Source organism: Larimichthys crocea, chromosome IV, assembly GCF_000972845.2.
Source record: "Larimichthys crocea isolate SSNF chromosome IV, L_crocea_2.0, whole genome shotgun sequence".
NCBI lineage: Eukaryota > Metazoa > Chordata > Actinopteri > Sciaenidae > Larimichthys > Larimichthys crocea.
In genome coordinates, this window is record NC_040014.1 from 5,821,506 (window position 1) to 5,845,771 (window position 24,266).

Genomic DNA, 24,266 nt, shown 5'->3' on the forward strand with positions numbered 1-24,266 from the left:
GGTCACCAATAGGTGGAAGTCCACGTAGAGCTGGGCCAATAACAAATGACTTCTTTCTTTCAGTGTTCTCACCTTTACAGCACAGGTTTACCATGAAACTCTAATTACACAGCAATTACATGTGCTGTAAATCATCTCACCTTTTGATAAGCATAAGAAACTCGAATTACTGAGTGAGACACACACACACATAGTGAGTCAGAGAAAAGTAATTTCAAATGGCGTAATCTAAAGAGAAAAGTTGGAGAAATTTTCCCAAAACAGGTCCAGACCGTCAGAATGTTGTTACGTTTGTTATTGTCAAATCAAATATTAAGTTGCTTTAAGTAAATGAATGTCAGCATTTCAAAATAAAATATAGAGAGCTTTTGAAAAATGTGCATGTGCTAAAGTGTAACATGATTTTGCCCTTTCCTTATTTTTTCTTCAAAAAGGTTAAGTCTGCGGAAACTGGGGACTGGTCGTAAAAGCTTCTTCAGTTCTGACTGGTGGGGACTCTGTGTTTATACTAGGAAAGCTTGTAGATCCACGCATTGTTTCACTTAGTGTTCATTGTTGTGTGTCGTCAGAGTCATTGATGGTCGCCTGAGGTCTGGTGTGGCCGATGGTCATTAAAGTCACATGAGGCTAAGTGTGAAGTGCTGTTCAGTCTCCTGGGGTGTTATGAAGGTCCGGCATGCATTGTAGGTGGGGGATAAGTGGTGTCTGAGGCCTCCTCCTCTGTTGAGTAAAGGTTTCTCTATTTTTACATAGATAGCCTCCTTCACTCCTCTTTCAAATCACCTGTCTTCCCTGTCCAAGATGCGAACATCATTGTCATTAAAGGAGTGTCCCTTGGCTTTAAGATGTAAGAAAACTGCAGAGTCTAGTCCTGATGAGTTGGCCCTCCTGTGTTCAGCCATGCACTTCAGTGGTTGTTTGGTTTCCCTGATGTATAGGTCTGTGCACTCCTCACTGCACTGGACCGCGTACACCAGATTGCTTTTCTTGGTGTGAGGTGTCTTTAGGGTGTACCAGTTTCTGTCTAAGGATGTTGCTGGGTTTGAAGTTTTTTTGTTTTTTTTCAATCAGTCAGAACTGAAGAAGCTTCTTGGATCTACAAACAGTCCAGTTGCCCCAGACTTAACCTTTCTGAAGAAAGATTACCTGGATGACTGAGAACCTTCACATAATGTCCTTATTTTTGTTAGTGCCATTTCAGAATCACTTTGATTGTCTGTGTGTGAACACGCACATAGAGTCTGACTCCAGTTTTACGTTGCTCTGAATATGTATACAGGTACTACTCGGAAAATTTGAATATCGTGTAAAAGCTGTTTTATTCAGGCAATTCTACATAAAAGGTGAAAACAATACATTTTATAGACTCATCACATGCAAAGTGAGATATTTCAAGCTTTTATTTGTTTCAATTTTGCTCATTAGGACTTGCAGCTTCAGAAAACCTCAAATTCAAAAACTCAGAAAATTAGAATACTGTTAAAAGCTTCAGTATTGTAGGCTCAAAGTGTCACACACTAATCAGGTAAGTAATCCAAAACACCTGCAAAAGGGTCCCGAGCCTTTAAAAAGCCTGTGTCTTTGGTTTAGAAGAATTTACAATCATAGGGAAGACTGCTGATCTGACAGTTGTGCAGAAAACCATCACTGACTCCCTGCACAAGGTGGGTAAGACACAAAAAGTGATAGCAAAAGAAGCTGGGTGTTCTCAGAGTTCTGTTTTAAAGCACATTAATGGACAGTTAAGTGGAAGGCAGAAGTGTGGAAGAAAATGGTGTACAAGCCGGAGGGATGACCGCAGCCTGGAGAAGATGGTCAGGAAAGGGCCATTCAAAAGTGTGGGGGAACTTCATAAGGAGTGGACTCAAGATGGAGTTGCTGCTTCAAGAGAAACGACACACAGGCAGATGCTGGACATGGGCTAATGTCGAATTCCTGTTGTCAAGCCGCTCCTCATGAGCAAGCAACGCCAGAGGCACCTTAGCTGGGCTAGAAAGAAAGACTGGACTGTTGCCCAGTCCTCTTTTCTGATGAGAGAAAGTTTTGCATCTCATTTGGCAACAAAGTACAAAATCCTGGTTCAAAAACCACGGGATTACTGTGCTTGATTGGCCTGCAAACTCACCTGATCTGAACCCCATAGAAAATCTGTGGGGCATTGCCAAGAGAAAGATGAACGGGGAGAGACCAAACAATAAAGAAGAGCTCAAGGTTGCGAATGAAGCATGTTGATCTTCCATAACACCTGAGATATGCCACAACCTGGTAGCATCCATGCAACGCCAGATTAAGGCAGTCATTCGTGCAAAAGGGGCCCCAAACAAGTACTAAGTACAGATGCAAAATTTTACTTTCAGAGGCCTGACATTTCTGTATTTAAAATCCTTTTTTTATTGATTTCAAGCAATATTCAAAATTTCTGAGTTTTTGAATTTGAGGTTTTCTGAAGCTGCAAGTCCTAATGAGCAAAATCGAAACAAATAAAAGCTTGAAATATCTCACTTTGCATGTAATGAGTCTATATAAAAGCTTGAAATATCTCACTTTGCATGTAATGAGTCTATAAAATTTATTGGTTTCACCTTTTATGATGAATTGCCTGAATAAAACAACTTTTACACGATATTCTAATTTTCCAAGTAGTACCTGTATACATATACACACACACACAGACACACACACACACACACACACACACACACACACACACACACAGCTTAACTCAAACTCAATGACAGCAGGGTCAATTATTTTGCAATGTTTTTTATTAATAGTCTTAACTGTGCTGTGTACTGATGAATCCATGCTACTGTTCATGGTACGGACGCAGCAGACAGGTTTGAGGATTGAGAATATTCTGAGCTAACATAAGAGTTTACTGAAAATAAGTCTTCTCATCAGTAGGGTGCTCTGCCTCTCAAAAATATACAAGTCAAACAGTAAATGTGCCATGAAGCTACGATCTGCTGAAAAAAGCTTAAAGTGAGGTTCCAGACTAAATATCTGAATACCCCTCACCTCACCACCCCTTTCAAAGCGTGAAGGAGAAACTGTGGCTGACAAATATGGAAAACATATGAGGCCCTATTTATAGCCAGGGCTTAGTTTGTCCATTCTGGGCTACTGTATAGAAACATGATGTGGAAGAGGACCTGCTGATTCAAAGCTCATTCAAAGATTCAAACAGACCTATGAATATTATATTCCATTTCTGCTAATAGATCTCTCTTAAATCTTACACACTGGACCTTTAAATGCATACCATTACTGATTGATTGATTGATTGATTGATTGATTGATTGATTGATTGATTGATTGATTGATTGATTGATTGATTGATTGATTGACTGACTAAGATCAAATTAACAAACAATTATATATAAGATTCTGCTGTTCGTGCATATTAGAGCCAGACAGTGAGTTTTCTTACTGTCGCATGTCATAATGTGTCCTGTGCTCTAAACAAACTGAGGGTCGACAGTGCAGTTGATCACTTTGTCTGAAGAGTAGTTCAGTGTCATGCAGCGTTTTGTGACATTATCATCATGCATAATATCATCATTTTAGTATTTTATTTTAATCTGGTTGAATAGATTTCCAGTCTGATCATTTTTTTAGACATTTAACCTTTTAACAATCCCACTCATAAAAAAGGTTTTGACTTTTTTTTTTCTCGTCTCTCGTCTTCTCCCGCTTTATCTGTTTTATCGGGTCACAGGGGCAGCAGCTTCAGCAGGGAAGCCTCTCTAAGGGAGAGCCCAGCCATCCTGCGAAGGAAGCTCATTTCAGCCGCTTGTATTTGCGATCTCATTCTTTCGGTCACTACCCAAAGCTCATGACCATAGGTGAGGGTAGGAACACAGATCGACTGATAAATCGAGAGCTTCGCCTTTCGGCTCAGCTCCTTCTTCACCACGACGAACCGGCGCAGAGTCCGCATCACTGCAGAAGCCGCACCGATCCGCCGGTCGATCTCCCGTTCCATCCTTCCTTCACTCGTGAACAAGACCCCGAGATACTTGAAATCCTCCACTTGAGGCAGGATCTCATCCCCAACCCAGAGGCTGCACTCCACCCTTTTCCGGCTGAGAACCATGGCCTCGGATTTGGAGGTGCTGATTCTCATCCCAGCCGGTTCCCACTCGGCTGCAAACCGCTCCAGAGAGAGCTGAAGGTCACGCTCCAATGAAGCCAACAGGACTAGATCGTCCGCAAAAAGCAGCGACCCAATCCTGAGGCCACCGAACCGCAGCCCCTCAACACCCTGGCTGGGCCTAGAAATTCTGTCCATAAAGGTTATGAACAGAACCGGTGACAAAGGGCAGCTCTAGCGGAGTCCAACTCCCACAGGAAACAGGTCCGACTTACTGCCAGCAATGCGGACCAAGCTCTGGCACTGCCAGCAATGCGGACCAAGCTCTGGCACCAAGAGTACAGGGACCGGACAGCCCGTATTAATGGGTCCGGAACCCCATACTCCTGGAGCACCCCCACAGGACTCCCTGAGGAACACGGTCGAACGCCTTCTCCAAGTCCACAAAGCACATGTAGACCATGCACCCTCCAGGACTGCGCTAAGGGTATAGAGCTGGTCCACAGTTCCACGACCAGGACGAAATACTGTCTGTGAAAAATGTCCACGCGATGTTGCAGAGACGTGTCAACCAAGACAGCCCCACAACATCAAGAGTCTTGAGGAACTCCGGGCAGACCACCTCATCCACCCCTGGGGCCCTGCCACTGAGGAGCTTTTTGACTACCTCAGCGACCTCAGCCCCAGAGATGGGCGAGACCACCACGGGGTCCCCAGACTCTGCCTCTTCAAAGGAAGACGTGCTGGTGGGATTGAGGAGGTCTTCAAAGTATTCCCTCCACCGACCCAAGACGTCCCCAGTCGAGGTCAGCAGCACTCCGCCCCCACTGAACACAGTGTTGACAGTGCACTGCTTCCCCCGCCTGAGCCGCCGGATGGTGGTCCAGAACCTCCTTGAAGCCGTTCGAAAGTCATTCTCCATGGCCTCACCGAACTCCTCCCACACCCGAGTTTTTGCCTCCGCAACCGCCAAGGCCGCACTCCGCTTAGCACGTCGATACCCGTCAGCTGCTTCAGGAGTCCCACAGGCCAAAAAGGTTCTGTAGGACTCCTTCATCAGCTTGACGGCATCCCTCACCGCCGGTGTCCACCAGTGGGTTCAGAGCGCTCTCCAGAGCCCCCTCCCAAGACTCCAAAAAGGGTGGGTACTCTGAACTGCCATTCAGTGCATAGGCACAGACGACAGTCAGGACCCGTCCCCCCACCCGAAGGCGAAGGGAGGCTACCCTCTCGTCCACCGGGGTGAACCCAACGTACAGTTGCCGAGCCGGGGGGAAACAAGCATTCCCACCCCCGCTCTGCGCCTCTTGCCGGGGGCAACTCCAGAGTGGTAGAGCATCCAATCCCTCTCAAGGAAACTGGTTCCAGAGCCCACGCTGTGCGTAGAAGCGAGCCTAACTATATCTAGCAGGTACCTCTCAACCTCGTGCACCAGCTCAGGCTCCTTCCCTGCCAGAGAGGTGACGTTTCATGTCCCCAGAGCCAGCTTCTGCAACCGGGGGTCGGACCGCCAGGGTCCCCGCCTCCGACTGCCGCCCAACTCTCTCAGCACCTGCCCCCTAAGACCCCTCCCATGGGTAGTGGGACCATTACATGGGAAAGGGGGCCCATGCCTCGCCAACGAGCCCCACCCCCAGGCCTGGCTCCAGGGGGGAGGCCCGGTGAACCACGTCCGGGCAAGGGAAACTCGGCTCCTTTGATGGACATTTCATCAGGGGAATTGAGCTGCGCTTTGTCTGGTCCCTCACTTTTTTTTTTTTTTTTTTGCATTTATTAATTAATAACCACAATCAATGATTTATTTTTTTAACTGACCCCATTGTTTTAAAAATATAGCCCCCTACCAAATGGTCAAGATGTTGTTTTATGGTTAAAGTACCGAAATTCATAAAAATAGCAGAAACAAATATAATGCTAATTTATGAAGACATACACAAGAAAAACACGTTTTTAGGCATTGGATCTACTTTATTTATAATATGCCACAAAACATTGGTGGGTTTTCACTTTAACGACGGAAAATATTGCAAAAATAAGAATTCATTCGGTTTGAACTTTTTATCTTGACCTCATCCATGCTGAGGTGCAACAGCATAAAATACTTAAAATAGACCGCTGAAGGATCGAATGCTCTGACTTTGATTGAGCAGTGGCAGCAGTGAGGGCTCTCCGCCGCAGGGGGCGCCCTCACACTCTGCGCCGTTATTCCTCCCAGCGAAGAAGAAGCTGGAGCAACAACAATAACAGACAGCTAGCTACACGGAGCAGAACATCCACGGACTGTCCGGTCTGTGGCCCGTTAATCCGGTTCGAACGACCGGAGGCAGAAAGCTTCCATGAGCAGAGTCCCAAATAAATGTGCACGGAACTGAATTCAGGCGCCACATTGTGTTTTTCACAGGAATAGCATGCTGTCGTCGTCGTGACGCGCATACAGACGACCGAAGCTAACTAGCCGCTCCGTTAGCTCGCTCGCGCCGTCCTGTTCTTCTTTCCGGGTTTCTGATTAATGTCACCGGGCTCCGGTACCGCGTGCAGACATGGAGAGCTTGTACAAGCGGAAAATGTTCGCGTCGATGCGGAAGACCAAGGTGGACGCGTCGAAGAAGCGACAGATCGGCCTTCCCGCCTCCATCCTGGACGACAGTGACGAAGGCTCCTTCTCCTCCTCCACCTCCTCCGGATCACAGTCCGACTTCCAGAGCTCCCCGGAGGAAGACAGCGAGCAGGAGGAGCGGGGCCGGAGCGATTCCGGGGCTACTTCCAGCGACGACAGCCGCTCCGTGACCCGCAGGAAGCGCTCGTTCCTGGGAGGCGACGACAGCTCGGTGTCCTCCAGTGCGGGGGAGGAGGACGACGACGATGATGATGATGAGGAGGAGGAGGAGGAGAAGAAGAAGAAGGACAAGAGCAAGCCTAAGAGGCTGGTGCAGCCCAGGAAGCGGAGCAGGCTGCAGCGGCAGGACGAGTCTGACTCGGACCATGTGGAGGAGAAGCGCAGAGAGGAGGAGGAGAAGGCGAAGAGGAGACAGAGACACAACAAGCTGCTGGCGCTGTCCCGGAGGATGAAAGCCCGGGTCCCGAGCCGGAGGAGGAGCCGCCTGAAGCAGGTACACCTTCTGACCCCCATCAGACCCAGACCCTCAATCATAATGATGATAACACGAGCAGTCTGTCACCCAGCAGGGTTTTAACATCATAATGTCAGCTCCCAGTCTGAACATTTCATGTGTTTTCAGGGTGCGAGCGACGAGGACGAGTCTAAAGAAGCTGAGGATGAAGCCGGAGGAGGAGGCAGAGGAGAGAACGGCAACAAGAAAGAATGTGATGATGGAGAGAGGGAGGAGGAGAAAGACAAAGAAGAGGAGGCAGAGCAGGACACGGACGAGGAGGAGGAGGAGGAGGGGGGGAAGAAGAAGTAGATCTACACCACAGTGGAGGACAGGAGTTTGAATGTGAAGAACTAAAAAAAGACTTGTTAGTTTGTACAGGTTAGTTTTTTCTTGCAGCATTTTAAGTGGAAAACAAAAACATGGTCATGTCTGTTGCTATAGAAACATGAAGAAACGTGAAGACGAGCAGATTGTTTGGACAGCCACGTTGACCTGTTATGTATTTTCTGAAGGAAGCGCAGCCTCAGAGAGAGACACTCGTGGATGTGTCGCTCCTGGTTCAGTGTCATGTGATGAATTTTCCCCTGCTGACAGAAGTCAGTTTTATTTATTTATACCCCCCGAAGTCACTAACCCCAGATAGATGTCATGTCACTCATGTTCCACTGACAGGTCCAACTTCTCACCATCAGGCGTCCTATAAAACAGTCTACTCTCCCATTAGCCGCGGTTCTTTCACATGCTCATTTTGAAGTATCACGACGTAAACATGATATGTTCATGTTTTTCACGGCCTGAACTTCAGCTGGTGTTGTTTGAGTTACGTCTTCTGCTGCCACCTACAGTTCAAAGTTTCAGTGAGCTAAAGTTTGGGATACATTTGGATGGAAACACAGGTGGAAGATGATCAGCCCTTAAAGGAAGCTGTCACTAATGAAAGCTTCTTCTTCTGTGGTTCCATGTTCACATCTTTCAGAGATAGATGGGCTCCAACGTCAACAATTTGCAACCGTTCACATCACCAGACAACTGAAGACAGTTTAGATACTGCACATTGACAGTATGACATTATATTCATTCAGTTTGAGTTCCGTCATCTGTTTGATTTTCAGGCATTTTGTATCTTTAGTGACACGGACGAACGTTGACGTCAACGTGACAAAAGCTACACGTAGCTACATGTTATGCCGGGACAGTTAGTAGACATAGTTTGACTATCATCAAAGTCTTGGTTTGCATAGTTCATGACATTTTGTGTCGGTAGATGAAACTCTTCAGTAACGCTCAGCTGTGTAAAACACGCTACACGTCACAGGTTTGGCCGTTCATGCTGATGTGTGTCAAGGATCCATCATCTTTTTTATGTTCAACTCAAGGTCCACTTACTGGATATTTTCCTGAGCTTTCTGCCATATCACATGATCTTCAGCGAATGTAATTATCAAAGTGAGTTGTTGTCGTGGTTACAGCCTCAACAAAAAGCAAGTTAAACCTAAGTTAACAGCATTTCATCACACTGCTTTTCCCAAAAACAAGAATGAACTTTGACCCTCGGATGAGTGACTGTTGTTAGCAGGCACATGTTTGCAGATCACTCACAGTTGGCAGATGACACTAATATAAGAGTGACATGTTGTGGAGGACTTTTTCATATCAGGGCTGCTGCAGCTGAGACACTCTGTCAGCTGACTGTCTGTGAGACATGACGTGTCACATGACTGAGATATCAGCTCGAATGTATCCAGAACAACTATAGAAGAAGAAGTCAACTACAAGTCCCAGAGAGCATTGCTACGAGGAAACATCCAATCTAAAAAGCTTCAAGTTGCCGTTGCCGTGTTCCTGCGTGCAGTGATGATGTGTTCTGACTACGATCACACTGATTCCACAGCTGTGGGTGGACAGTGGCTACTGAGGCTTCTGGGTAATGCAGAAGCACTCAGATTCTTTTTGCATTTTTCCTCTTTAATGTAGTTTTTAGTCAGAACAGGAGATTTTTATTGAATACTGTTCCTGCAAAGCAGACTTTTTTGTTGTGTGTGTGTGTGTGTGTGTTTGCTGTCTAACAGCCTCCTGATTAACGTCAGAGGATTTAGACTGAATGATTTCAGCTACGAACTAAAACACTTTAAAGCAATGTTTGCAGAAACGTCTGTATTCTTTGGTAGTTCTGTCCATCTCTGCTATGAGTGTCCTCAGCGTGGACCCTCTTCAGTGTGAAGACTCACTGACATCACTGTACGCTGAATATGTCTGAGGTACGAGCTGTTGGGTTGGCAAAAAAACCCCACAACCTTCAACTTGGGAAAGTGTTTAAGACATTTTCACATTTTTCAGACAGCCCAAAAACAGTTTATTGAAATCGTATTTGTTTATTTGTTAGACTTTTTGTCCAAAATGTTTTTGGTATTGATCAAACAATGCACCTACATCCTGCACACATTGTAGGTGTATTCCTTTTTGGTTTCTCTCCAACTCTAACTGAGGAGACTAGACAAAAAAAGTACATCTCTCCACAATTTGAGGGTCCATTTACTACTTCTTTCTGGAGCTATCAGCTGTGTCTCACCTAAATTAGCTCTGTCCTTTCACCTGAATGGACAGAGCTAATTTAGTTATTAGGACAGTTTGGTCATTGTTTAAAGAGGATCTCTGCATCGCATACAAGTGTCCGCTGACTCCCAGTTGATACTGTTTTTTTGTTGTTGATAGATAGAAAGATTCACACACACTAAAACCTTAAAGACTTTGAAATGTGGTCAACAGTTTTAAAAGCTACCAAAGATGGTGTGTGTCCTGTTTAAAAAAACATTGGAATAGGTAAGAGACAGAGTAGAAGAGTTTGGAGGTGCTTCTAACTTTTACAGCAGACAGGAAGATGGAAAGAACTATCAAAATAAGCTTCAGACGAGAGTTTTTATGTTGAGTTGGTACGTCTGAGATTCTGAAAAGCAGAAAACTGATTACAGTTGACTTTTTGCACTTGCTGAAAGCATTTAATTGAATTTGTTGAGTCATTTTTTTGTAAATGGTAACACAGAAATGTAACAGGAGAAGGAATCCAGTGTTTCTTGGACTGTATATATAACTGATTTGGGCAGCCCACCCAAAAACCTTCTTGTACTTTTCTATTTATTTCTTCCTCTCTGAAGTCTGTCACAGTGCTGCATTCATGTGCTAATGTGTGAATTGGACATATAATGTCTCTAATCAGAGATTTGCTCTTTTTGAATATTCCCTTCATTTTCACGTGTCCTTCCCTTCTTTCCTCCCTTCCTTCTGTCTTTCCTACTTTCCTATTTTTTTCTCTTCTGTAATGGTGCGTTTACGTGCAGTCGTACAGATTGGAACAAAAGAAATTCAGTCTGTTTTGCAGATTTGACAACCACAAATAAGCTGTGAGCCGCTGATGAACTGAGCTGTAAAGAATGTTTTTATGTCCAGTTTTCAGTCGCAGCTACTCAACGAGAACTTTGAGGGTTTAAGAGCCTTGTGGCCTTTTCTGCTTTTTTGCTCCACTACAGGACTCTCTCTCTCTCTCTCTTCTCTCCTCTCTATCTATCTATCTATCTACTATCATCATCTATCTATCTATCTATCTATCTATCTATCTATATATATAGATATATATATATATATATATATATATATATATATATATTATACAGAATAGCGATGATACACACACAAACACAGTCACAGTTACATATCAGTGCTGTGTATTTGCTGTTTTTCCGGTATTCTGGTTCTTTGTTGCTGTATAAAGCTACTCAGACCAACCTGCCCTGTTGAAACACTTCTTTTATTAATAAAGTTTCTTTTTTTGACCAACCACGTTGTGTTGGAAATCAACATCTTAACTTTGCTGGTGTTTAACTACATTTCCTGAATCAGCCTGCCCGAGCCACTCATTTATTTTCCTATGTGAAAACTACACACATCATTTTAAGTTTGTGGTTTGGCTGTCCACTGAAACTACAGCTCCTTTGACAGAGCTTTATACAGCCGCAACCAAAAATATTACCTTGCACTTTTCTTTTTTAAAAAAACAGTGCAAATTGTTGAGATTAAAACTATTTTGGTATTCCGTGTATTTCTTCCAGTTTCCTCATTTACCACCTCCCTCCACGTGACCTCTGCTAATGCTTGTTAGCAAAGCTACACACCTCTACATTATGTCAAAATAATGACAGACATTAACAGCACAGATGCAGCTGTAAGTGAGGCGTATATATGCTGATACTACAGTATACTGACTACTGGCCTGTGTTTTCTACCACAAGTCTTTTACAAAACCATGCAATATATATGTGTGTGTGTGTAGTATGTTACAGTGGGGGTCAAAAGTTTACATACACTTGTAAAGAACATAAGTCCTGGCTGTCTGAGTTTCCAGTTATTTCTACAACTCAGATTTTTCTCTGATATAGTGATTGGAACAGCTTTCTTGTCACAAAAAACATTCATGAGCTGTTTCTTTATGACTTTATTATGGGTAAACTGAAATTGTGACCAAATCTGCTGGGCAAAAATTACATACAGCAACATGAATGAGCAATTTTGGAGACTTAGAAAGTTGTGTCAATGACATGGCTTCATAGCATGACCTCTTAACTTCCTGTGAGTGTCATGAGTGACTACAGCTGGTGACTTCCTCTGAGGCCATTTAAAAAGGGCTCATTGGATAACAACACCCACAAACGCTACAATGGGAAAGTCAAAGGAGCTCAGCACAGATCTGAAAAAGAGATCATTGACTTGAACAAGTCAGGAAAGTCACTTGGAGCCATTTCAAAGCAGCTGCAGGTTCCAAGAGCAACAGTGCAAACAATTGTTTGTAAGTATAAAGTGCATGGCACTGTTTTGTCACTGCCACGACTCAGGAAGAAAACGCAAAGCTGTCACCTGCTACTGAGAAGAAACTGGTCAGGAGGGTGAGAGTCAACCCAGGAGCACCAAAAAGCAGATCTGCCAAGATTAGACAAGCTGGAACACAGGTGTCAGTGTCCACAAGTCAAGCGTGTTTTGCATCGCCATGGACTGAGAGGCTGCCGTGCAAGAAGAAGCCTTGCTCAAAAAGCGGCACCTTAAGGCTCGACTAAAGTTTGCTGCTGATCACTGGACAAAGATAAGACCTTCTGGAGGAAATTCTGTGGTCAGATGAAACAAAAATGGAGCTGTTTGGCCACAATGCTCAGCAAGTTTTTCCTCAATCGAACCGAGGGTCTAAGGACAGAGGGTGTCACTCCCTGATTTTAAAGCCCTGTGAGGCAAATGTACTTTGTGACTTGGGACTATATAAATAATTGATTTGATATGTTGGAGGAGAAAAGGTGAGGCTTTAACCCCAAGACACCATGCCTACCATCAAGCACGGTGGTGGTAGTATTATGCTGTGGGCCTGTTTTGCTGCCAATGGAACTGGTGCATTACAGAGAGTCAATGGTACAATGAAGAAGAGTTACCTTCAAATTCTTCAAGAAAACCTAAGTCATCAGCCCGAGGTTGGGTCTTGGGCGCAGTTGGGTGTTCCAACAGAACAATGACCCCAAACACACATCAAAGTGGTAATGAAATGGCTAAATCAGGCTAGAATTAGGTTTAGATGGCCTTCCAAAGTCCTGATTAAACCCCCTGGGAACATGTGGATAAGCTGAAGAAACAAGTCCATGCCAGAAAGCCAACAATTTAATCGCGCACCAATTCTGTCAAGAGGGAGTGGTCAAGATTCAACCAGAACTTGCCAGAAGCTTGTGGATGGCTCCAAAGCGCCTAATTGAAATAAAAATGGCCAAGGACATGTAACCAAATATTAGCATTGCTGTATATTTGACCCAGCTGATTTTGTCACCATTTTCAGTTTACCCTATAAAGTCATAAAGAAACCAAGCTTCAGAATGTTTTTGTGACAAAGAAGATCTGTGTCCAATCACTATATCAGAGAAAAAATCAAAGTTGTAGAAATAACTGGAAACTCAAGACAGCCATGACATTATGTTCTTTACAAGTGTATGTAAACTGTTGACCACCACTGTATGTAGGTGTGTGTGTGTGTGGGTGGTGGGTGTGTGGTGGGTGTGTGGTGTGTGTGTGGGTGTATATTATATCTATCTATCTATATATATATATATATATATATATACACAAAATAAGATGCATACATGTATGCATACATTTAGAATATTATATTTACAAAGATATTCAAGGTAAATTAAAGTTCTGTTTTAAAGTTCTTTTCCAATAAAATCATATTTTAACATTAAATTCAGTCTCCTTGTCCTTCACAATAATCCTATATTTTGAATATTTGGGCATCATAGGAAATAAGTGGTATTGGTATCATATTGCAATGTTGTTTTATTTATTTATTGGGCTTCTTTAAATCCGATTAATTGTGACTAAGAGTCAAATTTAGGAGATAATGAAGTTTTTGCTCCTCTTGGTGGACACTAGGGAAATATATCGGAAAGGTATGATTAACGACCTCTGCCAATCAGATCCGAAAACGTAGGTCACATGATCTAATCTTCGCCATCATTGTTACTGGCAGTGAAGCCTGCGCGGAGAGTCAGGAGAAGCACCAGCGGAGCTACGTGGAGTCTCAGTCCGGGTCTCAGTGAGTGTCGTCCGGGGCAGCAGCCATGGTGCAGACGTGCTCAGCGTACGGCTGTAAGAACCGCTACCACAAAGACAAAGACATTTCCTTCCACAAGTGAGTCCATTAAAACTTTGTGTGTGGGAGCTAGTTAGCATTAGCTATCCAGACACGATGGTTAACAGTGTGATGTCGCTGCTGGTGACCAGTACCAACAGAGTTTACCAGCCTGCGTTTACCGATGCGCCTCATTGAGGCATCGCTGCCCATCACCAGCAGTGCATGGGTGATATAATCTGAGACAGGACAGCCCTTGTGTCGGTACATTTTACTGGTAAAATCGGCTCAAAGAGAACTCACCAAGCAGCATTTTACTCTCCTCAGTTCAAAGTGTTGTGTTATTAAGTTGGCACAGCCCCCTCTCACAAAGTAACAACTTCACCTGCAGCATGTTTACGGCTGCGATACCCGACAGTCCACTTTAGACGTCATTAAAACTTTACCTCATGTCTCTTTTACATATTCTCATAAGCCGAATTTACCACGACACGGTACATGTTGGTAAAAACTCTTCTTAGTATATCATCAACATGTCTGCGTGGTACAGGAGAACAGGAATAATTAACCCCGCTGGTTGTGGCCGGAGTTCGGTCACGGCTCCTCACGTATCGGCGCTTGTTGGCCGTTAAGCTAACGTTAGCCTCGCTGTGACAGAGCAGCTGGACACGTGAGTCTGAGCAGCCAGTGTTCAGCTTCATGTGGCAGCCTGCGGACTGCCGAACTGTCCGGTCCAGTTCCTAATCCCAGCATGTTGGCAAGGGCCAGCCTCTGACACCAGGTGAGAGGTCACGTGTGAATCCGCTGTTAGAGTCAAGTCTTTTTGAATGGAGGACTAGACCACCTGAGAGTCCATCAGGAAAGGGTTTCTGTCAGGGGCCTGCAGCCTGCAAGAGTTTGAATGTTTACTGCCTAAGTACACTATTTAAAAAAAGTTGTTTTTACAGTAAAAACAATTGGCAACTGTGGTATATTAGGTGATAACCTAATATTACAGTAAAAGGATATTAGTACTGTTAATTTCATGTTTACGTTGGCGTTTTATTCCATATTTTATAATGCCTGTAGATTTTACAATGAAAAACTGCCAAACCATGACAGTAAAATATGCCATTAATTAATACGGTGTTTTACTGTGTAATTTACTGTATAATAAGAAATACTATTTCCCTTAATTCTATTTCCCTATTCCTTTTTAAATAGGTGTGTATAAATAAAGGTTTTGAAATATGACTGTTATACTGTATATAGTAAAACACGGTCATACTTAATGGTATATTTTACAGTCTATTACTGTCACGATTTGGTTTGACAGTCTTTCACTGTAAATGTATTCATTTTTATTTTTTTTACAGTGTAACCCAAATTCAGACAAGGAACTCATTAATGATGATAAAATGAATACTACAGAGATACAGTGTGTGTGTGTGTGTGTGTGTGTGTGTGTGTGTGTGTGTGTGTATGTATGTATGTGTGTATATATAAATTATTTTGTGTGTTTTGATTTTGTCCCAGGTTTCCTCTGGCACGTCCAGATGTTTGTGGCAAATGGGTGGCGGCGATGAGGAGGAACAACTTCAAGCCGACAAAGTACAGCAACATCTGCTCACAGCACTTCACCAAAGACTGCTTCAAGAGGGAGTGCAACAACCGAGTGCTGAAGGAGAGCGCCGTGCCCTCGCTCTTCACCTTCAACCTCAACATCAAGGTGAAGCAGCTCAGACCACTTACACACACACACACACACACACACACACACTTGGTCCAGAACAAGGAAATATTACACATAACAGTGTTAATCTTCCAGCTCTAAATTCTGAGGTGGGTTGCTGTGTGAGTTACGTGCTACGCTTTTAATGCATCCACTTTAGGTTCTCCTTCTAGCTATGGGCAATGTGGGCGGCCGCCCAGGGCGCATTCTCCGTGGGGGGCGCACGAACGCCCGAAAAAGCAAAAAACCTCGGTAATTTTCGATACCGCTCATTAAGTTAGCGGAGCGGGCGCCCCGGGAGCGGGGTGTTGACAAGGCAGAGGGGGGCGTCGGACAGACCGGGGGGGTGCACGCATCCCGGGGCGCACGGCGCATCCAGGGGCGCACGGGCGGCCGTTAGGGCGCACGAGAAAATGTTCGCCTCGGGGTGGGGGGGGGTTCGCCCAGGACGCAAATGTGGCCAGGACCGGCGCTGGTGCTAAATGTAACCGCTGTGAAACAATCAGGAAAAACTTTTTATTTCTCTGATTAATGACAGCTTTATCAAGGCTCTTATGTCTCTCTCTCTCTCTCTCTCTCTCTCTCTCTCTCTCTCTCTCTGACAGAAATCAAATAAATTTCTTTGTGTCACTACTTTGCCACATAAATTGCGAGTCAGACTCAGATTTAGAAGCTGGTACATGAAATAAACAGGTAGATGATCAGAGTTTAGTCCATGAATCCACCTGGGTAGTCTCTGCTTCAGAGACATTTCAGGCTTTCTGTGGAGGTTTGACTGATTGGCAGCTGGAGCGTGACGTTGGGCTCCGTTTTCCCAAAAGTTGGAGTGAACAGCTCTGTCGCATGTCATGCATGGAAAAACCTCAGTTCTCCTCGCAGTGCCGGATCCTGTCGGAATCCAGCCTTAGTTCCACCTAATGAGCTGTGACTGGTGGATTGAGCTGTGAATTCGTCTTTGTGTGTAGGGTTTAGTGACATCTAGCAGCGAACTTGCAAATTGCAACCAACTGAACACACCTCACCTCACCCTCCCCTTCCGAGCTAGAAGGAGAACCTAAAGTGGATGCATTAAAAGCGTAGAGGTAGTGTTTAATTTGTCTTTCTGGGCTATTGTAGAAACATGGTCACACAACTGTAGATATAACAGGGTTAGTCTAAGGTAATAAACAGTTCTTATTTTCAGGTACTTAGACACAAATAGATTCCCCCGAATCTCCCCAGAGAGAACCTGAATTCTGTCCTTTGGTCTTATTCTCACACAGTTTTCACATGTTATCCTGGACCAATTCAGAGAGCAGCATCTGTACTCTTGTGTGTTTTCTATCTCACAGTCAGAGTCGCTGGAGGATCCGTTTCCCCCGGAGATCCACTTCCCTCTCTCTCTGCCTCTCACATCTGACCTGGCGGTGGAGGAGGAAGAGGAGGCCGAGGAGGAGCCCCCTGGGAGGAGTCTGCCCAACACCCGGGGAGACACGGTGGCGGTCTCCTGTGACCACAACTACACGGCAGAGGACTCCGCTCGCCAGAAGAAGCGCATCGAGCAGCTGGAGGAGCAGCTGGGGAGTCTGAGGAAGAAGCTGAAGACGACGCAGCAGAAGTGTCGGCGGCAGGAGAGGCAGCTGAAGAGGTTGAAGGCGGCATGTGAGACGCCCAGGACGGGCCGAGAGCCACCAGCAGCGTTTGGAGAGGGATACGTGATTTTACCCAAACACATCTACCACACGCTCAAAGGCATCGAGTAACGAGGAGGAGAGAATGGACAGACCGGTGTGGCTCAAAGTGAGTGATTTAAACCTCACATCTGTCAGCAGCCTGGCAGACTGTTGAAGAGCTGCAGAACAAGGCGGCAAACCCCCGATCTGAGAGCTGAAGGACTCCCCTGGTCGGGAGCGCAAACGCAGGATGTGGAGAACTCTAGTCTGATTTGGTGGATGCAGCAACTCCTCACATATCAGGTTTTTCTTTTGTCTGTTTGAGCTGCAGTGAAATGACTTTAAATGAACACTTCAACATTCTGAGTTTGGTGTTAATGAGAGTTCTGCGCTGAAACGATTTCTTGACAAGCAACAGCACGGTGCAGTGTGCCTGGAATCTCAAAGTAAGGTGCTGAGACGCTGCACAGACGCACTGGGCGAATGAATAAACTGTTGTTCTTCAAGAAATAGTTCCAATGTGAGACTCTAAAATCACAAACTGAAGCTTTTATATTTGTGTTTGTTTTAGGATTCACCAAACAAGCTGCAGAGGGTTCATTAGTGAGCTTTAGAGCTGGTAGTTGGTGTCTTTTTTTGAACTGCAGACAGAGCCAGGCTAGCTGTTTCCCCCTGCTTCCAGCCTTTATGCTAAGCTAGGCTAAAGACATCCTGACTCCAGCACTGTATTTGACGCACAGACGTTTATGTGGATCTTTCCTCTTGTTTCAGTTTCACAATGAAAACAAATGAATGTTAAATTAGTTCTTCAAAAATCCTGATGTGGAGACACAAAAAAACTAGAAGTGTGACTTCTGTCCTGTTTATGTTTGACTTCCTGAAAGGAAGACGCTCACAAAATCATAACCAAGGGTTGAAAATATCTTTAGTGCAACAAAGAGTAAATTTGTAATTTTTTACTTATTTCATTTATTTTTCTTCACATAAACACAATGCAAAAACGTGTGTGTGTATCTGTGTGTTAGTGTCCCCATTTGGATAACACTGATGTCTGGGTCAGTAGTTAAGGTTAGGTTAAGTTAGAGTACGCCTGCAGGGAGTAACAGTCCCCAAGAGGGACTTAAGTAAACCTGTGTGTGTGTGTGTGTGTGTGTCGGTGTGTCGGTGTGTGTGTGTTCCTACATGTGGAGTCTTTAAACAGCTGCTAATGTGCAATAAACTTGAATGACATTGAAGCCATAACAGCTACTGTGTGTGTTCCCCTCACTGACATTACAGGTGTGTGTGTGTGTGTGTGTGTGTGTGTGTGTGTGTGTGTGTGTGTGTGTGTGTGTGTGTGTGTGTGTGTGTGTTGTCTTCACACTGGGAAGGTGAAAGAATGTCTGTGGGGCTGCACGATTATTGGTCTAATCTCTTCATTGCAGTCTCCTCACATCACCCTCAGCTTCTTAGTGTAAAGGAGAAACAACACTTAAAGGCTCTGTCTGGAGTCAGTGTTTAGTTTGTCTGTTCTGGGCTACTGTAGAAACACAGTGTTTCAACATGGTGGCCTCTATGAAAGAAGACCCGCTCCCACTGTAGATATAAAAGGAGAATTTTTAAGTGGCAAAAACAAAAAGATTTTTATTTCAGGTGATGATACATGCATGAAAACATAGTTATGAATATTATATCCCATGTCTGCCTTATTCTGAAAATAAAGGCCCCAAATCTAACATACTGCACCTTTAACTCCAAGTTTAGGACTATACAGTAAATTGAGTTGAGTTAGTGCATACCATATTAATGAATCATTAGGTCATGACAAGTTCACAAATATCTGATAATCAGAATAACAACCACTTTCTTCCTGGTGTGTTATGACTCATTCATTACTAATTAACTGAGGTGTGGTTTAGTATATTAAGTAAAGGCATGGTAACAGAAAACTTTGTTCAAAATATATTTTCAGGTTGTTTTATGGTTACTGATTTTTCTTTTTTTTTTTTTCATTTTGATTCAAATGAACTTTTTCATTCAGGATGCAGAGACAACCAGCAGTGATGCCTTTGTCCAGCAGGTGGTGGTGCAGAGCTGTGTTTCTCCCAGCATTCTCTCTTGGTCTTGATCTTACTTACACAGTGCTTCATCGTTGTTTGTTAGAAATGCCAGCATGCAGTACACTTTAACCCACGCACATACACACTCAGCTGTGAATAACGCACTTTGAGTTACATTGACCTGCATGAGATGTGCAGCACTGATGAATCCGTGGACAGTCAGGGTTGTATGTTTTGCTTTCAGCATTCTGATTTGTTGATGATGGACAACCATGTAGCAGCACCCTGGGAGCAGTTAGGGCTTTGGTGCTTTGCTCAAGGACAGCTTCTGCCACACTCCATACTGTGGTCTGTGGTCTGTGCTGGATTTGAACCGGCCACCATCTGGTTCTCAAGCCAAGTCCCTAAAGACAGAGCTCCTGTTGCCTACTGGCAACTATAGCCATGATTTAATGCCAGGTGTGCGTAGTGAGAAGGGACTGTTCATTCAAAAACAGTGGCAGCTGCTGCTGTAGATGGAAAAGATGTTTTGTGATTGGTCGAAGTTTACCTGCGATATGGTGAGTGTACTTAACCTCATTCCTGCTCCCCAAATGATGAACCGTGGCGGTTGCTCTAACACCAGTCTCAGATGTAGATTTAAATATCATGTCGTCCGGACAGTTCGTCATATGGTGGGACACTAACAGGACCGTGTTCCTTGATGTTTCTCAGCTGTTTGAGTTTGGACAGCAGGCTTCACCTCTTTAGCGACCTCAGCCCTCCTCAGGTGAACAGACCTGCCACAGTCTGAATCTGATCCAGGTGGACATGTTTGGGCTGAAGCTCCGCCCCGCCGGCGAGGCATCAAGGTCATCCTGTCCAAACTGTAACGCTCCTCGGGCTGCAGCCTGACCGCTCTGATTAAACAACACCTGGATGACCTGCTTCCCAGCATGCTCTGCTGCTGCTGCGACCAGCAGCCAGAAAGAAAGGTAATGCTGCGTTTTATATATGACTTTTTATATGGAGATACATTTGGTTAATTACTTTTAAATTAGATTTTTTACATGCAGGTCATCTGTAACACAGTTCTACATTCAGTATTACTATTTTAGTTTATATTTACTATTACTATTAAATGACTATTTGGTTTATATATTTTAGCAGTAAACAGCTCTCATCTGAAGAAACATTATATTCTCTCTCAGTTCGATTTTATTTGTATAGTGCCAAATGATAACTAAAGTTATCTCATGACTCTTTCCACACAGAGCAGGTCTAGACCGTACTCTTTAAAATATTTACAGAGACCCAACAGTTCCACCATGAGCAAGCACTTGGCGACGGAGGCGAGGAAAAACTTTTTAACAGGCAGAAACCTCGAGCAGAACCCAGATGATGATGGATGATCATCTGCTACAACCAGGGAAGAAAAAGGGAGAGATGTATAGAACTAATAATTTATTCAGTTATTCAAAGACACAGAGTCTTCCAGGCTGAGTTTTAGGAAAATGTGTCTAAAATGAGGCATAAGACATGCAGAATGTTTTCATCTGATAGTTCACATAAATGTTTAATCTAACCTCAACATTACAAAGAAAAAGGTCAACTTGTTACTTTGAACATAAACTTTTATATAATAAGTTACATCTTTAATTACAGATCATTAATGGCGTGAAATAAAAACAGTTTGTTAATTTACAGATAATGTCTGTAATTCTACAGATTTGTATACAATAAAAAATAAAACAGAAAAGTACTGTAAAAAATATATATATTGTGGTAAACTTCAGGGTAAATCAGAGTCCGAGAAGTTAAAGATGAACCCATCAGAGTCTCCTCGTCTATCAGATCGTTTTCTTCTCTGCTCGTGTGAATCTGCTGCTCATGAATTTGTTCGTCCTCTGACCCAGATAGAAAGCACACAGCTTCACTTTTTATCCTCTTCGGTCTCGCAGCATTCAGCCCAGAGCGCAGAGCCGAGGACTAAATGGAGGTTAGCAGGACGAACATGATGATAATGTATATTAATATAAACACTGCCATAAATCTAAACTCTGCCTGGCAGCGTCTATCAGATCTATAATACTGTCTGATCTCTCTGCCAATGATCTGCTGTTTACTCAGAAACACATGAATTAAAAAAAAAAACGCCTCAGGGGGAGGAAAAAGAGCGGGGGAGGAAAACACGGGGGGAGAGGGTGGAAGCAGGCTTTAACTGTGAGCAGAGAGCTGTCGGTTCAAATCCCAGAGAAAGAGAGAGATGAGAGGGTGAATGGGACAGTGATGACGCTGCTGCTGAGGTGCTGCTGAGCAAACCACAGAACATGATGATAAATAACATCACTGACATATCTAAAATGATAGAAGTATAAATATCAAATCAAATCAAATCAATTTTATTTGTATAGCCCAAAGTCACAAAGTACATTTGCCTCAGAGGGCTTTACAATCTGTACAGGGAGTGACACCCTCTGTCCTTAGACCCTCGGTTCGAGTGAGGAAAAACTTGCCCACAAAAAACCTTTAACAGGGAAAAAATGTGGAAGAAACCTCAGGAAGAGCCACAGAGGAGGGATCCCTCTCCCAGGACGGACAGACGTGCAATGGATGTCACGTGTACAGGACAAATCAACACAAACATATTGTACAATGACTGAAAAAATGACAATGAATTATAATGAATGATAAAAATGATTACAGTAATAGATATGGTAGTAATAATGACAGTAATAATATATGTAGTGGGCGTCATGCAGGATCACAGCAGCAGCCACGATCCACGAGAACCTGCTGGACGACAGAGCACAGAAACTCCGGGGAAGTTTGGTTAGTAACATGCATTAATGAGACATGTCCACAGATGGAGAGATATGGAGAGATATAGAGATATAGAGATATATATATAGAGAGAGAGGGAGATATAGAGAGATAGAGAGAGAGAGATATAGAGAGAGAGAGTGAGAGTGTGTGAGAGAGAGAGAGAGAGAGAGAGAGAGTTTTCGCTAAGGGAGATGTGTGCATCTTCAACCAATACCGTGCCTGGCTAGGCATAACCCTCGGTGGGGTCCCCCGGCAGTGTAATCCTCTGGCAGCATAACTAAGGGATGACCTGAGCCAGCCCTAACTATAGGCTTTATCAAAAAGGAAAGTCTTAAGTCTATATCTTTAAGGCTTTGAATTCCAGGAGTATGTAAAGTGATGATACGTTTGTTTATTTAATTCATACTAGTTATGAAATGTGTGCTCTAAAATGAATTACTGTACATGAGCACACTAACAAGTCACTGGTGCTACAGAATTCTAAATGATGTGAGCACTATCTAGTAATCTAGATTATCACTTCATTTGTCCACACTAATTAAAATGATTTAATTTGTGTCCCCTGATTAGTAATTAGTACTCCAGTACTTATTTAGCAAATTATGCACTTGATTTAATTAATGAACATTAATGAGTACTTGTATGAGCTATAATCATTGACTTTATGACTGAATTTGTGTTCTTGAATAAGTTATGTGTGTATTAGGACTACACAGTTTGTGATTCATGGAGTAGACGTATACTGACACATACAACACAGTCATGTGAGTTCTACAGTTATTTTAGTCTTTGAAGAATTTGATTTGTGCTCACTAAGATTGTTTATTTTGTGAACTCTAAGTAGCAGTTAATTATTGATACTTAATTACTTTGTTTGCATTTGCAAGTGTTTTTTCCCCGACATTGTGTTGAATGGATCGTGAAGGCAGTGAAGGAGTGAGTGAGTCACTGAGCAGAGTGTGTGAGATGAACGAGTGCAGAGGAAGCTGTTTGTGTTTCGCAGGTTTGTTGTTTTTCTGCCAGAATTCCCTAAAAGTTCATCTAAAGTTCAGAATGAGAGCTGATTTAAAGGAGCAGTGTAGAGGATTTATTTCTGATTACAACCACCTCACCTCACCTACTCCCTTCCTAGTGTGAAGAAGACAGAGGCCATGAAACACATGAAAAGGCAACAAACAAAAAAGCCCCAGTTTTCAGTTTGTCCGTCCAGGGCTTCTGTAGAAACATGGTTCAACATGTCTATCGATGTGAAAGTTAATTCTAAGGTAACAAAACATAATGATTCTTATTTTCTAATTTACACTTCCATTTCTGCCATATTCTGTAGGTAGAGCCCTGTAAATCTGACACACTGGACTGTCATCTGTAGTCTTTATTCATAATGAATAAATGAAATGAAACATCACTTAAGACTTGAGGAGGTTTCTGTTTCTTTTCTGACACTCTGCCAGACTTTAAAGTTCTAATCCTTAAGTGAATGACTTACACTGACAGACATGTATTGGCTCTAATTTTCTAACATGGTTTCCTTTTTCTCGGGATACTGATAGGACACCACCACACATGACTTTTGTGGTCTGTAGCACAAAAACAACTCTTTACATTGATCAGAGCATGTGAGACTACATTCTACTGCACTAAAATTAAAACTAGGTTCAGGAACAAGGAGCACACCTCGAACTCATCCCATTTCCGTATCTCAAGTACTTAAAAAAACATTATCTGTTCCTTCCCTCTTTGGATCACATCCCGAAATCAATCACTTGTATTCTCTCTTCTCTTCTCTCTTTCATTCAAACACAGAAACATGGGTCTCTAATACATAGAGACACAGAGACGGTTCCCCCACCCAGAGTCTCAGATCCCTCCAGGTTCCCTCCTGTCTTCACGACATCGGTCAACCTACGCACTCCTCCATCTACTAACGAGCCTGTTTTCTCCTCCCATCCTCTACCACTTCATCCCTCTACCTTCATCCCCACGTCCCTCGACCCTCATGCACTCACCCGTCAACTTTTATTCTAACAATTACACTAAATGACACTCAATGACCATTTTCTGCATAATGTTGCTTCAATATACTCCTATAATCACTGAGCATTAATCAAATTAGTAAAGATGCACAAACATCATCTATCTTAAGTAGAGTAGGACATAACATTTATATTTGGAGAGTACCAAAGTAACCAAAGTCATTATTA

At 43.5% G+C, this 24,266-nt stretch overlaps 2 protein-coding genes across 2 annotated transcripts; both read left to right on the plus strand.

The window, feature by feature from the left end:
• Positions 1-6,033: 6,033 nt before the first annotated feature.
• ccdc82 (coiled-coil domain containing 82) lies at positions 6,034-10,193 on the plus strand. Its single transcript, XM_027278629.1, has 2 exons — positions 6,034-7,203; positions 7,333-10,193. The coding sequence occupies exons 1-2, from the start codon at positions 6,634-6,636 to the stop codon at positions 7,513-7,515; spliced, it is 753 nt and encodes a 250-aa protein (XP_027134430.1). The 5' UTR covers positions 6,034-6,633; the 3' UTR covers positions 7,516-10,193.
• Positions 10,194-13,707: 3,514 nt separating this feature from the next.
• Positions 13,708-18,458, plus strand: thap1 (THAP domain containing, apoptosis associated protein 1). Its single transcript, XM_010753145.3, has 3 exons — positions 13,708-13,918; positions 15,374-15,566; positions 16,901-18,458. The coding sequence occupies exons 1-3, from the start codon at positions 13,848-13,850 to the stop codon at positions 17,309-17,311; spliced, it is 675 nt and encodes a 224-aa protein (XP_010751447.2). The 5' UTR covers positions 13,708-13,847; the 3' UTR covers positions 17,312-18,458.
• Positions 18,459-24,266: the final 5,808 nt, after the last annotated feature.

Excerpts from the sequence above, each read along its gene's own strand:
- ccdc82 (XM_027278629.1), top strand. The coding sequence starts at position 6,634 with ATGGAGAGCTTGTACAAGCGGAAAATGTTCGCGTCGATGCGGAAGACC. Across the intron at positions 7,204-7,332 it reads GGAGGAGCCGCCTGAAGCAG|GGTGCGAGCGACGAGGACGA; the intron begins GTACACCTTCTG and ends ATGTGTTTTCAG.
- thap1 (XM_010753145.3), top strand. The coding sequence starts at position 13,848 with ATGGTGCAGACGTGCTCAGCGTACGGCTGTAAGAACCGCTACCACAAA. Across the intron at positions 13,919-15,373 it reads AAAGACATTTCCTTCCACAA|GTTTCCTCTGGCACGTCCAG; the intron begins GTGAGTCCATTA and ends ATTTTGTCCCAG. Across the intron at positions 15,567-16,900 it reads CCTTCAACCTCAACATCAAG|TCAGAGTCGCTGGAGGATCC; the intron begins GTGAAGCAGCTC and ends TCTATCTCACAG.